General features: G+C 30.8%; 1 protein-coding gene across 2 annotated transcripts; it reads right to left on the bottom strand.

Annotated features, from left to right (window-relative positions):
* Positions 1 to 3,237: 3,237 nt before the first annotated feature.
* On the bottom strand, positions 3,238 to 20,032 carry LOC143223524 (protein held out wings-like). Of its 2 annotated transcripts, XM_076451603.1 has the most exons (4): positions 19,276 to 20,004; positions 18,004 to 18,069; positions 9,961 to 10,046; positions 3,238 to 7,773 (listed from the first exon to the last, which is right to left on the bottom strand). In XM_076451603.1, the coding sequence occupies exons 1-3, from the start codon at positions 19,517 to 19,519 to the stop codon at positions 9,973 to 9,975; spliced, it is 384 nt and encodes a 127-aa protein (XP_076307718.1). In that variant the 5' UTR covers positions 19,520 to 20,004; the 3' UTR covers positions 3,238 to 7,773; positions 9,961 to 9,972. The 2 variants fall into 2 exon arrangements, with proteins under 2 accessions (XP_076307718.1, XP_076307719.1); XM_076451604.1 differs by lacking the exon at positions 18,004 to 18,069 and having other exon boundaries at positions 19,276 to 20,032.
* Between the last annotated feature and the right edge of the window lie 2,803 nt (positions 20,033 to 22,835).

Here is a 22,835-nt window from a genome sequence, read left to right as displayed (position 1 = left end):
ACTGAAGAAATATTTGGAAAAATACAACTAGTATTACAAAGAAAAAATGTCTGTCATTATAAATATTGGATCTGATGTAGGTAAACCTAATTTTAACTAACCTTTAATAAAAAAAAAAAAATCTTTTAGTATTTATTTCAAGAGCTTCTTGGTATGAATGTATTGACAAAAAGTACTGAAATCCAAGACCTAAGAGTAATTCCCTTTTTCATTGCTTCAAAACTTTTTTCATTTATCTTCTGTAAGAGAACTTGTGCTTAAGAAAAGGGCATCTCTTAAACTCAATCATAAAAAAAAGTGATTTATGTAACATATTACATGTTTCACCTTCTTGAAAAAAATTCCAAAACTTTATTTTTCAATTAAATGCTGAAATTTAAATTTAAATATATAGGTAAATTTTAATACCTTTATGTTTTGATCTTTAACTACTAAGTTCAGTATGTAGAAATATTTTTTAATGTATGTAAAAGTGACAATTTCAGTTTTGTACATTTAATACACATTATATTTCACTGAGATGGTAAATCAATCTTTTTGTTGCTTGAAAAATTTTAATGAATAAACTTTGTGTAGTTCTGAAGATTTAAAAAAAAATATGTTTTGAAACTGACAATTCAATTTTCTAATTTTGAACTGCTGCTTGGTTTTCTTCGAGATTGAAGTCAATTTTAGCATACGGGTTTAGTTTGCATTTGCTATGCCAGAAAAAAAAGTTTTAAAAAATATACACTCATCAAAATATTTGTTTAAAAAAAAGCTATTTGACTTTTATCAATCTGGGAACAAGAAACATCGATTACTTATGTTATCTTTGATGGTGTATTTAAATTATTTTCTTCTGAAAACGTTTTGTATATAAAGCTACTTCTGCACATACAGAGTAAATACTCTTGCTAATGTGATGATGAGAAACCCACTTGAAGTAAAAAATGTATCTCAGGAGATTCAAGCAGTCAATTCAGCCTTACACTATACTGGTACAGGTATGTTGACAATACAATCGCTGGATTCACGTCTACAGAATACACACTTAGTTTTTACAATCATGTTTACTCAATACACCCTAACATTAAATTCACCTGTGAACAGGACAAAACTAACCAAAGAGCATTTCTCCACCTTAAGATCATGATAAATGATACACAATTCAAAACAGAAATCCACAGAAAAATCTCCCACACTGGATTATACATTCCCTAGGACTCACATGAAACAAAACAAACACTCAACATATTAAGAAACTAAATAAACACAGCCACAAAACTATGCTCACCTGATAAAAATAACACTGAAATCAACAAAATAAAACACTTCAACAATAACAAATTTCCTCCAAAAAACGTAGAAACAATTATATGCACACCCCTAGACCAACAATAAATCACAAGATACAACAAACTACAAAACCTTATACTGCTGCATACCACATGTTCCCAACATCAGTGAAAAATAACCAACATTTGGAAGAAAATCTCCAAATAAAACAACATTCCAGTAAACACCAAATTTAGTCAAAAACAGGTACAAAACTATAGTCCATACTATGTAAAAACTTCACTGACAAACACAACAGCAACATAATTTATAAAATACAATGCACCAACTGCCATGACTTCTATATTGGAGAAATAAGCAAAAAAAAGCGTAAAACAGATTCAAAAAACACACAAAAACACGTTTTTATGCACTGCAAATCAAACACAACACAACCATAGAAAACACCCAGATACAAAGTTAGGAAACATGCAAAATCAAAGTCCTACTTGTACAGCAACTAATACCAAAATTACACCAATATAAAGGAACACCTTTATACCTATACTAATTAATAACCTGACATCCAACTGCAATGCTCCCTACAATCCTGTACCCATTTACAATCTCATCCCTAAGACCTGTGCTTGGAAACAGTAAGGTACAAATTCTCTCTTTGTTAACTTGAAGATGACCTAAGAAGGTCGAAACATTGTTCAATTTTATTTTGGTAAAATTGTTAATACCCATACAAGCCATCTGAGATGAACTCTGGCTAATAATATTTGAAGTTATGCTTACCTTACAGGTACAACATGCACAAATTTACTTATTACATTTTAATATACAGTAACAAAGATGAATCCATGTATTATTTACATCAGTTTTGGTAAATACAACTCTGTCACCAACCTATTGAATCAATTGATTAAATAGATAATTAAATCTGTCTTGGGTAGTATTAGATAAAAGTGTGTTTAGTATTCTATAACAATGCATAAGTTTAATATATGAAACATTAAATGAGTTAAGAAAATTACATGGAATATGACAACAGTTAAAAATTAAACATAATACTCATAAAATTTTTCCAATGTAATACTGTAATGATCTGTCAACCTCTCTCCTCATAAATAATTGTAGGTTATTGATCTTAAAAGCCTTTGTAAATTTGTTTATAAATTATTAATTTACTTTAGTAAAAAGTCTTTTGCACCTGAAAAGATTGGTAACTATTTTAATAGGCAACTATTTTCTTCCCATTTTTCTCAATAAACTTGAGTATTTGTTTTGCATCATTTCTCAAGTTTACTGCACTGTTAGTTTCATACAGGAAGTTTTAAGTTCACAACAAAGATTATTATATATTAAACAGCCCCACAAAATAAAATCAATATGGTTTTGAACTTAAAATATTTAATGAAATGAACAGAAATTAAAATTAGATTATATTTTAGGAACACTGTTAAATAGCTGACGAGCTTCATAGCCAAGAATCCTAAAATTTCAGGTAACTGGGGAGTTTTATGTCCATTTGTCTAACAAAAGTTCAAACATTTTCCACATCTAGACAGCTGATTCTATCCAATTCTACTTGACTCTTCCATACCATACAGTGTTGAGGCATTATATCAGAAGTGCCATGAGTTTTATAGTATTAAGATAAAACTTCTGAAACCTAGTTTTATCTTAATATCACGTTGTCATTTTGTTTTTATAAAGTTCTGTACAAGTTCATATTTTTGTTCATTACTTTTCAAACACATCACTTATTTTTTCCTTTATATTCCAATTCATTTTGGTGAACAAGTTGCATCTCCAAATAAAGGCTGAAGAATATTTTTAGACTAACAACATTAAATTAGTATATTAGAAAGCATGACTCCTAATTTTTTAAAAGTTTCATTAAATATTCAGGATACGTCAACATTTATAAGCTACATTTACTGAAGTTGAAAAATCATGGACACTGCTCCCAACTCAAGTGTACAACAGATTTTATTGCAGCAAATAAATGTTTAAGTACAAGAAAGTTGTGGTTACAAATACCCACAACTTATAAACTTGAACAGCTACAAAACTAGAGGTATTTTGATCTTTACAGAAAAAGAGAATGTTACATGAAAAACAAGTAAAAATACATTCTTGAAAAACAGTTAAGTCAAAACATTAGAAGGCACTTAAGTCTCAACATTTTGTAAAACTTGCAACTGTACTAACATAGCACTTCTTCTATTAACACCACTGAGATATCTCTGTTAGGTAACAACCTGTTACAAATATTTTTCAAAATAACTAAATTCTGATGTTCAACCAGTACTAATGAATGGCTATGAAATTCACACAAGTTGCTGCATCAGTTACATTGGACAAATAAAACTAAACCTTACTCTTCCCAATTTTACAATGTGTAAAAAGTTGACATTCAGTGTCCCCCCCCCCACAACAGAAAGAAAATTAAGAAAAAAAGTTTTAGTATGTAAAACCAGTCATCTGATTTTAATCAGATCTTTATGCAAAAGAAATTTGAATTTCTATATTTTGCTAATAAATTGAGAACTATTACAAATAAATAACTGTTGTATAAATTTATATACACATTTCATCTGTATTTTGAGACTCCTACCACATTCTAACTATAAAAACATCCAAATGTCTAAACAGAGTAACAAAAAGATGTTACAACAATTCTCGAGTATTACACACAGATCATTTAAAACACCACATTTCTTGTAAATTCCAAATAAAAAATGTTAAAGAAAATAATTTTTATAACTCACAGCATACTTAAGTATAACCATTTTAGTTTTAAATGCTGGGTAAGGTTTAGTGCATTATTTAAAAGAAGTTTCACTATGAAAAAATTCACCAACATGTAACTTAGTTAGCAGTTGTGAACCTTTTAATAATCAAATAATTGTGGCAATCTTATGTTCATATTATTGTAACAGTGCATGAATTAGACTATATATTAAGAAAAATTACAAACACAAGTGTACCACTTCTATTAAGGAAAATCCATACTTGTTTAACACATTTTCACAAACAGTTGTTTTGTTTACACTTCTAAGAAGTGCAATACTTAACTTTATTACAAAGAAATACAATCAAGAAAACTAAAACAACTTTAGTAAAATTCTTTATATACTAGTACACTTGTGTACCTTTATGTGTGAGCTATATAGTAAAAACAAGTACATGCACACATCTTAATAACCTCTAGGTTATGATGTGAATACAATATTATTTTTAAAACTTCATATGTATTGCTGTTGCTATAACTTATATCGCAAAGTTTGGCACAATGAACACTTAACAGCCTTAAACAGTTCTAACAAAACCACATCATGGCACAGGAAGGGAAGAGAGATTCTAGTACAAAGTTCTAACAAAAATGTACAACCTCAGCCACAAAAAACAATTCACTCTTAAGGATAATAACTGTCAAAACCAAATGCTAAACACACAGGTAAACAACAAAGTGAGAGAGATTCTTCAAAATGTAACCTTCAAAACAATAGTAAAAAGTATTCTTTACTTCTCTCATGTGGAAAACTAAAAATTATTTTTGAAAGAAAATGTTTGTACTCAAGTGTAATAATGAAATGCAAGAAAGGTCAGTGACATATGAACATTTTCTTTAAAAATTGTCTATTTTGATGCATTAGGAATAACATGTGCAAGCGAGAAAAATAATTGTGCTTTCTATTTTTTTCCTCTGGCAGTAAAATATGTTCCATACTAGTGAATATTGTAACTATAAACTCATATATGAAATCATGCTAGCCTTATTATGAACTTCAAGCATGTATCCATAAACTGATACTATTCCTAATAAACTAACTTTCCATTACATAGCTTTTAATGATGGAAAAATATTATTACTAATCCAGTATGTTTTTTCCCCCCCCCCAATTGTTGCAAACTTATTTTATGGTCATTATAGTTTAAATGTTGCTATACAACTAGAATTACACAAGACAATCAAGATTCAGCAGTCATACTTAAAGTTGTTTTTTACTGATTATTCTAATATTTTGTTAATTGTGTCTTTAATCTTTTTGTCAATAAACTGGAGGCTTTCTAACATTATCTTAAATGCAAAAACAAACTGGATAGGCAGGCAAAGTTCTAAGTCATTCTTAATTTTTATTTGGCATACTGTCTGGAATTGTAATTGTACTAGTAAAGTGATCTATTATTTGAAGTACATACTAATTATGAACAAAAAACATGTCAGAAAAGCAGTTACTTTCAATTGTAAAACAGTTTCAATAAACCAAATTGCGCACTATCCACAGTGCTAATAAATCCCATGCCATACTGTGAAAGTTGAATTTAACATCACAGTAATTTTAGTCAGCTATACTTCATGCTAATAAACATGTTTATTGCTTGTAAAGAAAGTGTTGTGCAAATTTTTGGTCAGTTGAAAGTTCTAAGCAAGTAAGGTTTTCCCAAAATGTAAAGAAGCAAGAAGCAATATTGTAATTGATGTATACTTTGACAAATCACAACATACCACTGAATCCAAGTAATATGGCCTATTTCAAACTGGTAATATTTATCTTGATACCACAACACACACATTTAGTGAAGTTATTAAAAGGATTTAAAAAATCCTTAATTTTTGCATGTTCTTAGTTGAAAACTACTAACAGAATAACAATATCTAAAAGGAATTACACACTTAAGTACAAATTGTTTTGAAAGATTCCTTTTTAGTTATGCTCAAAACATTTTCTGTGTGTATTTTAAGTAATCTTATGCAACTGCTGTTTTTAGCAAAAGGAAATCAAATGTCCAGAAAAATGATTTACAACTGATCCACCTGAGAGGTAATGTGGTGAAAAATTTATCCAGTAACGTCATTTGTAATATGCAACAAAAATGTTACTTCCTCATTGTGACCCATGGGTTTTGCCAACTAGCAGTTAAATGTTAAGACTTGAGTGTTTTAAGTATAAAAGCGATCAAGATATTTCACTAACACAGTTACTTCTGCCTCTATAAATTCTATTATTCTCAGTAGTCGTGAACTGAAATTTGTACATATAATCATTGTTACCTGGAGAATAAATATAACATTACAACTGAAGGAGGACCCTTAGATGTGAATTTCATCTGGTAATCAACAACAAAAAAAAAGAAGATGGAAACTATACACAAAATAAAAAATTCCACTCTATCAAACAAATGTTTAAAGTATGAAAGCCATTCCACAAAACTTACAATAACAGTTGTGCTAGAAGCTGCCACATTCTAAACCAAAAGGGGATACTTCTCCACACCACTGGTTACTAGGGGACAAAGGCTTTCACCTCAGTCCACTTTCAATATATTATTGAATATTCAAAAACTTTGTAGTTTTATCACCAACTTGAATTAATTTTAATCATTCAATGCTGAATCTAACTCATATCTGTTTATATATCTTCAGAAAGTTGGAATGATAAAATAATTCCCCTTCCCCTATTACATACATCTGATAAGAGGCTTCCTCATGGTTATCGAAACTATTTCTGTGATGTCGGTCTGAGCTTATAAAAAGGCTTCTGCTGGACAATTCACAGAAAAAAAACAACTTAATTTTTCAGCTTATAGAATAACTTTGAAGAACTCTTTCTTTTATATTTTGCTGCACTGATTTTTTGTAGAAAATTTTATGAAGTTTTTGAAACAATTTCACTATTTAAAAAAAATACCATAAAATACCACAAACTTAAAAAAACAAACCAGATTCACTTATTAACAAATACAATTTCTACAAGTCAGGTACTTTAAACTAAGATATTTAATGCAAGAATTTCACCAAGGATTTTAAATTTTGGAAACTGTTTTTATTTATAAAACTAAAAATGCAAGGCGAGAAAGATTAAATAATGTATTTTGAACTTAGTTAAAAACATGTTAATCATACCAATTCTACCAATATTTACATTGTTAAGTACAAATATGCAATTTAGCCAATATTACACAAAAACCTAAATTTGTTTTGGTGAAAGTTTCATTCTGTAAGTCTCGCATTGATTCCTAATAGCCCTTGGTAAAATATCTGCAAACAATAGTCCAAGCTAAAACTATATATTTACCTTATCTCTTATGACCCAAGTAATATGACAGTTAGTGCATGAAAAAAAAAGCAAATGCTGTTAATGTAATCTTAGATTTTAAAGATGAGTTGTGGAAGCAGTTAGAATAAAAGTACTAATCTAGAGTCATCTGAAATTAGAACACAAAGTTAACATGTACTTGTAACACAAACATGAAACAAAAACTACACGTTACCACCCTGGAAGAGCCACCTGAAGGAGTTTTCCTAGCTGGCTAAGCACACCAAGTACTGGAAGTTGGTTAGTGGCTAATCTTGACAATCAAGTCAAAAGAAGATAAGGTGCACTGACCGTGCTAAACTGGCTTGTGGATTGGCTGGCAGCTTGTGTGCCTTGTTTGAAAGCATCAGATGAGGGAGGGTTAGTCTTGGCGATCAAATCATGGAGTGGTGGTGTGGTGAAGCTGGGTTAACAAGATTCAAAGAGAAAAAAAAATAAAAGATCATGTTAGTTGGAATGAATTGAAGAGTTAATTGTGATTCTTTTGCACAGTTTTAAGTTTTGTCTTTTTCTGCTCCACCACACATATTAATAAAATGGTTTTAATTACAATAGCAGTAGTAGTTATGGTCATAAATCTACATTATGATCAACTTGATCCAGAGTCACATTTAGAAAAAGAAAGTTATCAGAGGTATTTTGTTGAGTAGAAAGATTAACTTTTTAATGTTTTCAAATATTGTTATGATTTCCTCTGCTATGTTATACACAGTTTATATATGACACACAATAACTGCTAAAAAGGCCATGCTTAAACTACTAAATTTTCCAGTCTATTTCTACCTGTAACTAATTATTTCCGAGTTACTTCACAAGCGTTAACAAGGTTTTAATTTCTAGTTTGGCTCTGTACCAAGATTTTTAGGTGTATATAATTTATTCATTAGTTTGACTTTGCAACATTTTACTAAATTAACACTGTTTTATTAGTATTAAGTATTTAAATCCCGAGACGACAAATGAGCTGTAATAATGGGATACTTGGTTACAAAAGCTTTGAGTTTTAATTTAACATTTTTTGGTCAGTGCGATATGAAAATATTCTTGTTTATTTTGCTCTTACACAGTAGACACATATACCAAATACTACAAATACATGCTACTATGATAGTTGTACATGAACCTGAGTGTATACAAGAATGTCTTGTTGAAATGGTATGGTAGTTTTTGTCAAAAACATCAATAACACCAAGAAGAACTAAGTATATAAAACTTGTATTAAAACTCTTTCATTCCTGCAGGCCTTATACTTTCCTGTTATCTGATGAAGTAACCTTTTCTCGACAAGTGTACGCAACACTAAAATTAATAAAATAATGAAGTTTAGGCCCAAACTACCCCCTCCATTTTTGAGTCAGTATTTTGCTTTGATGATCATGTTGCAACAATTCACAGTGCCATTTTTGTACAAAGTACAACAAATGTGACATCATCCAAGAAGATTAGTTCACAAAATGTATATTAGTTAGTAACAGCAGTGTTATACATGAATGATATTAGGTTAGTCAAATTATAAAAGGTTTGAATCTTTTTCTTTTGCCTCAAACCTGCTCTTAACTGCTGTGTCCATCCTGTACAAATTTGTTATTTTCCTTTATTCTTTACCAATTTTTACACTAGTTTTTTTTACAATTGTACCTCTAACTGTACATCTGTAACCCTGTCTATTGCTTAATCTTCTATCTGATATCTTTGTTTATTGTGAAACATGTATAAACAATTCTTTCTCCATTTTTTCTTTCGGCACTTCATTTGTTCAACTTTACACTTATATTCAAGTTATGTACAGGTCTGTCCTCCTCCTCTTTTGAGACATTTTTGTTCTAATCTGAATCTTTTCTCTCTTCTCATATCTTTCACTCATCTTCTCTTCCCTTTGTTTATTACACATTTGAATTCTCTTTATCAACTTTTATTTCATCTACCTCAATCTTCCAAAATCTTGCTGTTCCAACCATATTTAATACTCAACTTGTTCTCATCCACCAGTCTTTTCCTCTCCTCCTAACAACTTCTGCTTTTGGTTTCAAATGACTTCCAAAACCAAACTGACCCTCATCTTCTATTATCTACCTTTAACAAATTTCCAGTCTGTCTGTTCCATTTGTTTTTCTATCAACCATCGTTTCTTCTCCAACCTATTTTATTTTATAATACATCCACTCTTGTAAAATGTATCTTACAAAACTATTTGGTCAGTGATGAAATACATAAACTGCAATCTTTATTAGCAAAGTCGGCATTTTTTGTTGTCTTTTCAAACCATTAACTTCAAGCTTTAAAAGCCACAACTGAGACCTTTCAACAAAACTGCTTAGAGTTTGTACAAAACAATACAGAAGGTACTTTAAGTTATTTCTAGCTCTGAAGCAGTGTCTTCTGAACAATCCTAGGATAAATATTTACTGTCTTCATCATGTGGTTTACTTAGTTGTGTAATGCTTTGCTTAAAATATTCATCTTTGACAAGATATCAAAAGAATGTAACATTGTAAATCATGATTTAATATTAATGTTTGTGAAAAAATAATATTGCTTGTTGATAACAATTTGAGGTTATCACAAAACAACAAACAAATTTCTAACCAACCTTGGACAAAATCTATGACAGAGATCCAGTTCGTGTATACGGGTGATCTCTTACCCCCAAAAGTCTTCGCTGCTTTGCCACTGCACCTATTACGCATACAGGGAAAAGTTATTGGATAATGAATGTTTTTCTTGTTACTGGTATTCTGGATTCACCTTTGTTAAAGAGCAGAAGTCTGTATTTAAGTCAAAAATGGATTATGAAACATAGATCAGCAAGTGTTATTTTTATAATTAAATACAGCGTCAGATTTTATAAAGCACACATAGAACAAGATATAGTTTCAAGGAAAAAAACGTCAAGTGTTAACATACACCTTTCCTTTTTCAAATTCACAAAATATCTCAAAGTGGATACTGTTAGTAATTACTTTTATAATTATTCAATAATTTTAATCACAGCAATTATTGTTTTTTCTTTGGTCTTACAAGGATAAGCTGAACTGCACTATGTGAATTCACTGGCTTACACTTGCTACCATTTGGATTATTCCAAACCAGTCTTCAACACATTGCAAGTTCAATGTATTGACCTTCAAATTATTCTTTTTTTTTTCTCTCCTCTCTTTTAAATACAGTCTCAGTTATTTATTGTGGCTTACACTGCATGAGTGCAAAGTCTACATTAGCATTTGAAGTCAAAGAACAGTTTGGAATTTCAATTACTCTAATAAAACATTTTGTTAGGAAGGAACAAGTGAAAATGATAGAATGTTTTAGAACATTAATGCAAATAGAAAGAAGAGATTTAAAACAAAGTTGTAAACAACATGTATAATATGTTTAAGTTTGGACATACAAACAGACTAAATACACTCTTCCTCAGTATTACCTACAAAAGTTTCTTCAAGAATTAATAAGCAATATCACTACATATCAATGTAAATAGTCTGAAACTAACACAAGACAGATCTTAAGAAATTTATTTTTGTAACAAAATTAGCAAGGAGTAGGGTACCACCATTTGATAGCTAGCAAACATTAAAAGTTTAAGAAAAGCTAGAGAAAATTAACTTTCATTAAAGTAAGAAAGATTCGTCCTCTATACAAATAACAAAATCTTGGGTGGTTCCAAAGTAGTTTTTCTTAACCATTTCCAAATATGCCAATAATGAAGTTATCACCAACAATGTTGAAATTCAATGCTTTCATTGATAACAAAATTTTAAACTTACAAATGAATGGTATATCTAAACATTGTGTGGAGTGCAACATTTGGAAAACTGACCGTCACCTGACACAAGTTACTACCAGAACTTACCCCGATTTTTCAAAAAATCCTAATTACTACTAATTATGATCTTTATCCACATACAAGTTATGTTTCACAATGAAACTGATATTTAGCTAAAATCACTAGGTACAATTATTAATTTGGTCTACTTTAATACACTACCAAATATATTCTTTACTTTTATACACCATTAATTTACTACTAGTTCTAATATTATAAAAAAGTGATTCAAACTACTATATGTAGCAACTATCTCAAGTTTACATCAAGTAATAGTGTGGATTAGGTGTTTATCAGTAATGCTACCAATAACAGTTGATGTTATTGATGTTTATCAAAAATACTACAACCTTTTATAATGATCCATGAATAATTTAAGCTACTGATTACTATAATCCTAATTTCTGTAACCAAAATTACTAATGGTACTAAATTGCTACTTACTAAATCTATCTTTAATGTAAAATACAACTTGCATGTTTCACCTTCCTTGAAACTTCAGTAATTTCCAAATACTGTTTAGCCACAACTGCATATCATCAACAGTTAATAGTTAAAATCCCAACTTACTGTACAGCTCAAACTTTAATTTTCATTTTACTGATTTGTGCACAATCCTACTATTCATTGTACACTACAGTTGTACACAAGCCTAAGTATCATTACTTTCAGAGTTATACTTTAAGTAAAGAACGTATTTAAGACCTACAAATACGTGTTTCTGCCATGCTGTAGAGAACAGTAAAAAACTAAAATTTTTGAATATTCAAATACTAAAATTTGATATGCTAGCAAGCAAGGTGTGAGGCGATATTTGAATATTATAATCTTTCACTGTCAGAATGTGAAGTTGAGTGTACGTATGTAAGAAACTGGCCAGATTCATATCAGTCTCTATGGAATTAGGGCCTTAAAATATCCTATGTTATCAAAAAGCAATTAGTAAGCAGGTTTAGCAGGAACTTAAGTTTTATCTACATGGGGATTAAAAAGACTCCTATGAATATGAAATGTTACAACTGTTGACCAGAGACATGTTTAGCTCCTGGTCACAAGCATGAAAATGAAGTACAATATCCTCAACAAAGAGAGTGGGAGATGGAAAAAGAAAGAAAGAAGTTCCACAAGAGAAGAGAAGAAAATCAATTTAGATGTGCAAACCAAATCTTAGAATGAATAGGGGAACAAGAAGTACACTGCTACAATTAATAAACTAAAAAAACATTTCTAAATCAATGTGTAACTGTACGTGTTTTTCTTATAGCAGAGCCACATTGGGCTATCTGCTGTGTCCACTGAGAAGAATTGAACCCCTGATTTTAGCGTTGTAACTCAGAAGACTTACCACTGTCCCGGCAAGGGACATCTGTCACTTTTTACCAGTAGTAAATAAATTATGTTTACAAACCACTTTACAATACTCTCAAAATTTTGTCTACAAAATCAGAATTCAAAAGGTGTGGAGGTTATTCCATGTAATGGTAGCTATATAGTTTGTTTGTCACAATGTGATATTTTCTAATTTACAATTCAAAGTTTGGCTTCATGTATGCACTTCTAAAGATATTTAGAAACAACACCATATATGCCAGAAATGGCTATTTTAAATTATACATTTTTTTGACAAATTATCTTTTACCTACTAATTTCACTATCCTTAAAAAACAACTTGAATTAAATCATATTTTGGCTAGTTACTGTTTTTGTTCAGCTCAGATAAATTAACTGCCTTTCTTAAAAGGATGAACTCAACCTCATCAAGTGACTGCACAATATGAAATCAAAAATAAAACCCATCAACTTATTGTGCAATATAAAACTATCAAATGACACTCGTGATTGATAGAACTGCATAACTGTCATTCTTGGAGTAACTTTTTTAAATAAACAAATATGCATATTTACAAGAGCGTGAAACAGTGTTGGGCAATGACATTCTAAAAATAATTTCACTATTAATATACTACTGCCTATATTTCAAACAATTCTTATGTAGCTTTTACTACTGTGAATTTTAGACTAAGAAACTAAGTAACTAGAACTCACTTTTAAAGCAAATGTACAGTTACACCGGTTATGAGCATTCATTACATTTTTTACACTTACTGATTCTTGCACATTTTAATCTGCATGATTTCATTTTGTAAGCTGGCAAGTATATAAGCTCCTATAAAATATGGCAAAACACAAGTATATAAAGTCTATAAACTTAATACAGTGTTTTAGAACTTTCCCCAAATACAAAAAAAAATTAAATACAGATAAAACTGAATCTATGTATATAATAACCAAATAAACTCTTATAACAATCTTAAGACCCATAAAATGAAGAAGCATTTTCATAAAACATGCTTTTGTGCACTGTAACAAAGTAAAAATCTAAATTACATAACAAATGTTTTTGTTGCTCCTACACTCAAACTATACAACTTCATATTTTTAAAAAGGAGCAGTAACTACAAAAGTGCATGAATAAACAAAAGAAATACACACAATCTTTCCCATACAAACTGTAAGCACCACTGCTGCACCTATGAGAGCTGATAAGACTCAATACTGCAGTTCTTAACTGTTTAATCACTGTCAATTTTCCATTAACTATTTTGAGCTTTAATGTTTTGCAATGTAACAGTTAATAACACTTCATTCTACCTTTCTCAGAGAATTACTGCTTGTTTAAATTTTCATTTGTCAATAAAAATTAGTTCCTAGTCTCTGAACTAAGTGTGAACTAATATAACAAGATCCATGTTGAATTATTACATAACTGCTAACACTAACGAGTTGCAGTCTCAACCCCTCGCTCTTGATGAAAACGTATTCACAACCATTCAAATTATCGTTGATTTTTTACTACAATAAACAAAGAATTACATAATTCTTAAGACAAGTTCATCTGTTGACAAATAAACAAACTTATATGTCACCCCAGGTTCATAACCAATTGCTATGAATAAAATTATTGAAAGAATGATCATATTTCCACATTATAGAACTAATAATTTGATAAAGATGTACAAACAGTGAATAATACAATATTTATGATACTGATAGGCACTACAATCACATTTTTCTTCTTAAGCTTAAAGATCTATTGGCCCCAAAACCCAAACCACAAATATATAACATTGATAAATAATCTAGACATTTCTATGTTTACAAAACTGATCCACACATTCATGTATACTCATGTTGATTGGCAATAATAAGCATAATTGTGACCTTTTGAGCACGAATTGTCACGAAAAAAGCTTTATATATATATATAGAAATGCCCTCAATCCATTATATAAATTGGAATTATGTAAGAGTCTAGTACTAGCAAAACAAAGTATAGTTTTATTGGATTTTTAACTTTAATAAACAAACACTCCCACTTCTAACTGTTTGTGCATATATACATATATGCGTACGTACACACACACACACACACACACACACAAGTATAAATAGAAATATTGATAAATCATGTCAGTAACCTATACTAACAGTTAAAATGTGCTTGCATCCAGAGAATGACTATTACATAGCTTGCTAAGTTTATTAGCTTTTAGACAGGAGAGTTTTTCCAAGTTAAACTTCCTACAGTATTAACTAGAAACAAAACAAAACTTCTGTGCCACACTCAGACCTCAACTAAAACCAAAATAAACCTGAGAAATCAGCAAAGTTTATTATTGATACAACTATTTAATAATAGTCTTAACAGAAGAGCAGGTGTTACTATAAAACCTTACATAACTCTTCCTGTTGTTACTGTAAGCTGAATATTTATACCAATATACTCCAACAATAGCCATCAGTGGCCACATCCTTACAAGTCAGGCTAATTTTAATTTAACCCTATGCTTTAGACTAGGGTCAAAATGAGCATGTTACAATTTAACAGTTACATTCAAAATTTAATAAACAGCTTTATTATCAATAAACTTAGTATTAAACTAGTGTGTAATTTACATTTTAATAATATACAAATTTCAATTTCAAAAAAACTATATGCAAATTCTCAATTTTCACTCCTCTATCGCATTACATTTTAAATTTTGACTATCCCTGTATGATCTTCTGGGTTTGGCACATATTACACATTTTTAGTATAAATATTGTTAACCATTGAGTAACTTAACAGCATCCAAGTTTCTTGATTTACCAAGACAAATGAGAAAGTCATACTTGCATGCCAAAGCCTTCTTATCACATCCTGTTTCTCAAAATGTGTCATTAATTCTGACATTTAACACTAACTTTTTGTCATAACCAATAGAAAGAATGTATTTTTCTTTACTAAATTTCTTTTGAGGCTAGTTCAGTTTCATTGTTGCCTTGGTTTCATCTTGTTTGGTTCGACCAGCTAATGGAATTTTTATAATCTATTTATATAGCTTGGTTTAGAAGTCAATACTTTAAAAGACGTTTTTTTTTTATGTGAAAGAATTTTATATTTTAAACTGCACAGTAAAAATAAAGTATTGAAACACCAACACTGTTACAAAAATGTAGGTTTATAGTGCTTTGTCTTCCAATGGAGGGAGAAATCTAGATGCAAGTATGATATGTTTTTTTTACTTTGTATTTTTTTACTTGTTATAAAAACAATTAAAATGTAAAAAAAATAAACTTATTAGGTTAGGTAAAAACACCTAAGTGAAAATATTAACAATTTAATTATGATTCTACATCATAATTTTCAGTGTAATCTGAGGGTCCAAGTTAAGCAATAAAACCAGATATATCCAGAAAAGTATTAGCTTTGGCAGTAAGGATGAACAGTATATGTCTGTTGCAATATGCAGTGACTATTGAAATAAAGGATAATTTAGAGTTATTTCATATTTTTCAACTTTCATTTTATCATTCTGCTCACTTCACTACAGAGTTAAGGTTAAGATAGATAAAACAGGAAATAGTTTTACTGAAAAATTTTGTATTCAGAAAGTTCTACATAATGTTATGCAAATTAAATATGAACATAAGATAATGTTTTTATTCCTAACATTAAGATCACCTTGCATTCCCAAAAATATATTTTTGTGTATTAGACTTGTAATGTTTACTAATAACTTGCAAGCTTCATAAGAACAAGCTCAGTACATTTAGTTATGGCATTTATAATTTCATGGTTATAAGATAAATTGAAATGACCACATTAAAAGTCACACATAGCACAGACTAATTACATAAACTTGTATTTTGCACTACAATATGTTGCATATGCACCTTATTGCAATATGTATTACTTAATGATACAAAGAGAGGAAGGGAGGGGGGGGGGAGGAGTTTTTTCTTCACATATTTAAACTTAGAGTTCATTCTCTTTTATGCTACACATGCAGATTAACCTTTGCAGATATTTTTGACCCCTAACCCAAAACAACAGGCTTAACAGACAATAAACACTCATTAAACTTGCACAGAATGTTAAAACAAAATCAAGTTACCTGTGCACTTTCCACATCACAATAGCCACAATTTATTCCCTTAAACTTATAATTGATACCAAAGTATTTCAGTTAACATCTATATGCACAATCTTTTATAATTCTCTAATAAAGAATAAAGAAGTTATACTGATAAAATTGTTGTATTAACACACTAATTACAATTTTATCCATTTGTAAGCTAATATCACTGGGAGGAATCTTCATTATCTAACAAAGTTTTACCTAGCTGAATAACATTTTCAGTTGAAATTGCATCTTTGCAATCCAAATCACTTTACAGTAATTAACATTATTAAAATGGAAGAACTTCTCCATTGTTTAAAATCTTCTGTGAACTGAATTTAACTTTAAACATTTTCCATAACACTATTACTCAAATTAATATATAAACCTTAAAAACAAATAATTGGGCATCATCAAGATTAAGTTCTTCAAATAAATAAAACAAGAAAAGTGTTGATTCACACTTTAATTTCACATAAAACTACCGAAAGTGTGTGCTAATTGTTCATAATTTAGATATGACAAACTAGATAGAAAGCACTAGTCAATATCATCCATTGCAAACTCTTAAGCTACCTCTTTATCAATAATGGGATTGATATGTAGAAAGAGCAAGCATGTTCAACAACAGGTTTTGATCCCAAAACAAACATACCAAAATGAGTTCCTTAACTTCCAGGCCATGGCAAGCCTCACATATGAAAATATTATTATGCACATTGAAACAAATCTTGTAAACATTTCATATGTATAAAAAATAAAGTTTCATAGCCCTAGACATAATGCAAGCCATACAGTAGGCAAGAACAATTCTCATCACACATCACTTGAAGTAGATGCTGAAGTCTTGACTGTTTTTAAAAACAACCCTGAAACACATAATTGTCAATATGTCAAGAGAGAGCTACCTAAACCTACTGTGTATGCCAGCACTGTATCGAGGACTTATTCTTTCACAAACAAATATGAAAGCTTGATGAAACAAAAGTTAAAATGCCTATTCACTCTCATATTTTTAAGTTCTCTGGCTTGTACAAGCTTGGATAATATCACCCATTACCACCAACAATGAAATAAGCCAAATCAAGACTTTTAAACAAGCCTACCATCAAATTCCTCATCACCAATGCAAGAATTTAAAACCTCTAGCACATCAACAAATTAAGAAGTGGTTAATACATGAGCCCTTAACATCTTATAAAGAGCAACTGTCGTTGAAAGAAAAACAATAAAGACACTAGCTGGGTGAGAGAACAATCCTTGAAATTTATAAAATGTATGAAATAGCCCAACAGTTTTAGGCATATACATGTAGTTCCTAAACAAATATTCAGCATGGTTTGTTATACAGTACACTTATGCTTACCCAATGTGCCTTGATTTCCTTGATAACTATGCATGTTCAGCATTCCTAATCCCTGCATTACAGTTGCTAGAACAAGCAGGCAACAAAGAATTGAAAACTTACATCCAAGTCTAATAAGATTATTTATGACTATGACTGACTGCTATTTACTATCTGCATCTGAAATGTAATGATTTTTATCCCTGAGAATAACCAAAATTGTCAAAAGAACATGGGTGATTATATATAACTAATAAAATACAAAATTCTATTCTTTCTGTAATGAGTTTTTAAGAATAATGAAAAAACTACACAACATTACTTTCCTTAGACTCATCTCATGAGACATTACTAAATTGAAATTTCTGCTAGTTCTTTTTTCTTCTATAGCAACTTTTCACTGTCATACAAAGATGTTTCAAAAACCATATAATTTTGTTATACATTATATACAAGCAAATAACAATTGTTCAAATCAGTCTCTTATGAATTTTAATAACTTGAAATATAAAATATAAAAAAATTCAAAAATAATATACACTATTTAACCTAATAATAAAAACAAATAAATACCCATTTTTTCCTCCAAATTTCAAGCAAGCAAAGCCAATCTTGATATAAATATAAAAGAAATGAGCTAACAACAAGTAAAGAAAATCATGCAATTTTTTTTCCATACTTCACAAAACAATAAAATAGATATCTGCACTAGTCTTTTTCTAATTTAATTGATAGACTAGACAGAAGTCAGCTAGTCAACAGCACCCACTGCCAACTTTGTGGCTACTTTAATCGTATAGTGGGATTTAACCATTACTCTTATGCACCCATGGACCCCAGAGTGCAGAGTGAGTTTTTTTTTTGTTGTTTTTTTTGGAGACAATGATACAAACCATGACCCTTGGACCAATAGTTCAGCTCATTTAATAATTAGGTCACACCCAACCCTCATGCAAAATAAAAACATTCACTTAAAAAAGGCAATGAAAACTGTCACCTATAGTTCACAAATACAGAAATAAAAATATCAAATCAAGAGGTTAACTTAAACATTTCTTTAAAAAAAGAATAATGTCTTTTTAACATTACAGCAACAACAAAAAATAACAATTGTTTAGACTCAGAAAGCAGGACTATTACCATCAAAGTATAATCTGCTGCTTAAGGTGAGTAACTAGTCTTTATGATGTCATTGCATTTTACAATTTTATAAAACAAACAAACAAGAAATAACATAATCAACCACAGGAATGAATTACACCAAATACAAGCCTTATCGACCAAAAAACCCACCAGCAGTGGAAGGGTCAAGCCCTGGATACTCTGCCAACAGTGGTGATGCAAGTGTGGCATATTGATAATCTGTGTATGGAGAGTAGATTAGACCTGCATCTGCAGGATTGATTAATGGTGGAGGTGCGCTTCCATTGATCAGAGAATTAGATGTTGGTACTGAAAGCCGAGGAGAAAGGATCAAAGGTGCTCCAAGTGGGGTCGGCATACGGAGATGGTTTCCCAAAGTCATTTGTGGGGTCATTAACCGTGGAGTCTCTGGTCCTGAAACAAAGTTATCACACCAGGTTATTTTTTTGTTTTATTCTTAGTATAAAGTTAAATAATAGGCTATCTGAATTCTGTCCACCATGGAGAAACGATCTCTTTACATCAAATAGAAGTGCAATAATTAAAAATATGAAAGATTTAATATTAGTATTTTTAGATCAAAATATAAAAATTGACACTTAAAAAAATTGGGTAAAGTTTCCACTCCTACTTAAATAGCTGGAGATTAAGCAACAAAATGAAGTTCCATGCATGTGTGTGTAAATTAAATTACCTTCATAAATCTAATTACTGTGCCCACTTTAAAGTACAGCTCTACTACCCAAGCTATGCATTTTGATATCAAAAATAACAAAATCTTGTTTTTACATTTAGCATTCCTTGATATATAATAATTACTGACATTTTGTGAATAAAAGTATTTAATTTCTTACATCGAATAACCACAAACTACAAGTCAGGAAGGAAGCAATATGCACCATGAAATCTGTCAACCAAGTAAACAATGATATGGAAGGTGTGAAGTGCATTACAAGAACAACCCTTAAATTTGTCAAGTGTTCCAGATATACAACACCTTGAATGTTAAATGTACTAAATACACAACTGCCTAAAATTTTCCACATGAACTTGAATAACTGCACTAAATATGTTATGTGTAATACGTTACCCATTTAAATCTGTTTACTTTAACAATAACATACTGAAATGTGTTAAAATACATTAAATAAACATATGATAGAGCTTTCAAGTATACTTGATGAACAACTGCATGAAATGCAAATGTATTACACTAATACTTAATTTGCAAGATCAACACCATCCTGAAACCTGTTGCATATTACATGAGAAAATCCATGAAATGTCATGTTTACTAGGTAAAAGAGTTAGTTGGTTGGTTGGTTGATCTGGTATTTTACAGCACAAAGCAACTAAGCTATCTGCACCTAACATCTGGTAAGAAGTTAAAATTAAAGTAAATTTTGCAAAATTCATAAAAGGAAATTAAAATAAAACAAAGTTTAGAAAAAAAATAAATAGTATAAAACCAATGTTTACATTAGTCTACAATGTCAAGAGAAAAACTACAGTAACAAGTTGTAAAGGACTTTCTGTAATATAATTGTAATTATTATAACTCGCCATGAAGACTAACAGGTAAGTCTGAAAACTGTCAGTCACCTCAAGTTGGCTTTTCCAGTCCTGGTTCTGAGTTACTTGATGTTATGCACTTTTTGAAAATGGCAAGCAATAAAAGTTTTAAAAGACTTCTATAAAAATTTTAATAACTTGCCAGGATGACTAACAGGAACAGAAGTTCGAATAGCAGTGGTACTCACCTGAAGTTGGCCTTTCCAGTCCTGGCTGAGTATTTTGACATGATCATTTTCTAACTTCAAATCAAACTAGATGGACTGTGATTCTTAAAGGGAATCACATTAAAAGGTCTAATGTATAAATTAAAAAACTTAAATAGCATTAAAATATTAATGGCCTTTAAAACTAAAAACATTTCCAATGTAGACAGTGTCACCATCACCAATAACACTGACATTATGAACAAACCTTGGGTGGAAGATGGTTAAAAGGGTACCACTGTTGAGAGTCATAACGATGGCAAGAATATAAAATGTGGCTTATAGTAACCCGAGTGTTACACAGATTACACATTGGTGCATTAGTTCCAGATAAAAGAAAATGATGAATTAAAAAACTGTGACCAATGCATAGTCTAGTTAGAACAACCTCCTCTTTCCGATCCTTACGGAAGCAAGATGGCCAAAGTCTAATATAGGGTTTTATTTGGAAAAGCTTGTTTTCACATTACTCACTCCAAGTCAAATGCCAGCTGCCAAATAGTGACTGTATCAGCAGGTTTTAAAAATGTTTCCTGTAAGAAAAGACATACAGGATGATAGAAAGCAATCAGTGCTTTAACGTCATCCAGATTAGAATGTAAACCTCAACAGTTCCACTGTATAAAAGGTGGCCATTTTTATCTGTGTAAGTGAATTTGGTGGAAAACTCTTCTGTTTATGACCACATCATTTTTCTTTACTGTCTTTATTGAAAACCATTTATTTAGTGGAGAAACTAGTGAGAATCTCCAACTATGGGATGTTCTTTCAAATCCCTCTCAACAATAACTCCTTGTGATGAATTCAAATTAGCATGATGTGTAACCTCAATAGATATATCCCCAATCACCTTTGAATGCAAGAGTTCACTGTGTTCATATGGATGTTTCTACCAATATGTCACCAGACTGAAGCTTCTTTACTGATTTGAGAGCCAGCAAGTCCCTCTAGTCCTTTCTGAATTAAAAAGGGAGACATTTGCCCTTAAGGTTTGTCTGAAAGAGAATGTAGTATAAGAAAATGAGGTACAGGTGTTACAGATGTTGAAGATTGCTGCTCAGAATCTTCAATATGTGATGTTACCTATGGGACTTTTCACTATTTTATTTAAGTTTTTATTTGAAGGATACATAATTAAAAAAGGAATATTTCAATGCCCACTGATCCCACCCACCATGGAATGCAGCAATGCCAGGGTTTTGTGAGTACTATACCCAAACACCAACATCAGATATAATGTCCACAACACCCACTGAGAACATCCAACACTGGTACTTGGTTGACTCAAGCTTAAGTGGACCAGCCAGCTGAACCCACCCCCAAGGGGAGGCCACCCCAAGGCTACCTGTTTACAGGGAATTCAAGGTCAAAGTGATGCATGATGGTTGGACCCCTCAACCACCATGATCCTCTCTCCTCCCCTTCACAGGTTGCCACGCGCTGACAAACACGTGAGTGTGGATGTTTAGATCCCAGAGGGGTAAAGCTGAAAGAACAGAACCTTCCTGGGAGGTCCCCCACCACATACAGGAATCCACATCAAGGGTTAAAAGTTAGAATATGTTTAATGTATTGAACAACACAAGAAATTTTGGGGCTATTGTGAGTCCTGAAATACAGAAAGGAAGATAATTTCTGCAATGTTCATTGCACAAAAAATATGACGTGCAATTTCCCTCTCTGACAGCAGTCAACAGTAGCTACGCTACCCAGAAACCCTATATTAAAGTAATGCTCTAAACAAGTCCATACTGGTATAAAAATTTCAAAATTAGTTATTTTGTAGATGCTACTTCCAGAAAGAACACTATGTATAATGCTCAAATAACAGAATTAATAAAACAAAAATTTCATAATATAAAGTTGAATGAACACTGTTTAAGTTTTGTTCCATACTGTATGTGCCTCTGATGGTGACATGCTCCATCAGTT

This window comes from Tachypleus tridentatus, chromosome 8, assembly GCF_004210375.1.
Source record: "Tachypleus tridentatus isolate NWPU-2018 chromosome 8, ASM421037v1, whole genome shotgun sequence".
In the NCBI taxonomy this organism is placed as follows: Eukaryota; Metazoa; Arthropoda; class Merostomata; order Xiphosura; family Limulidae; genus Tachypleus; species Tachypleus tridentatus.
The sequence above is the reverse complement of the archived record's forward strand: the minus strand, read 5'-3'. Positions and strand labels throughout refer to the sequence as shown.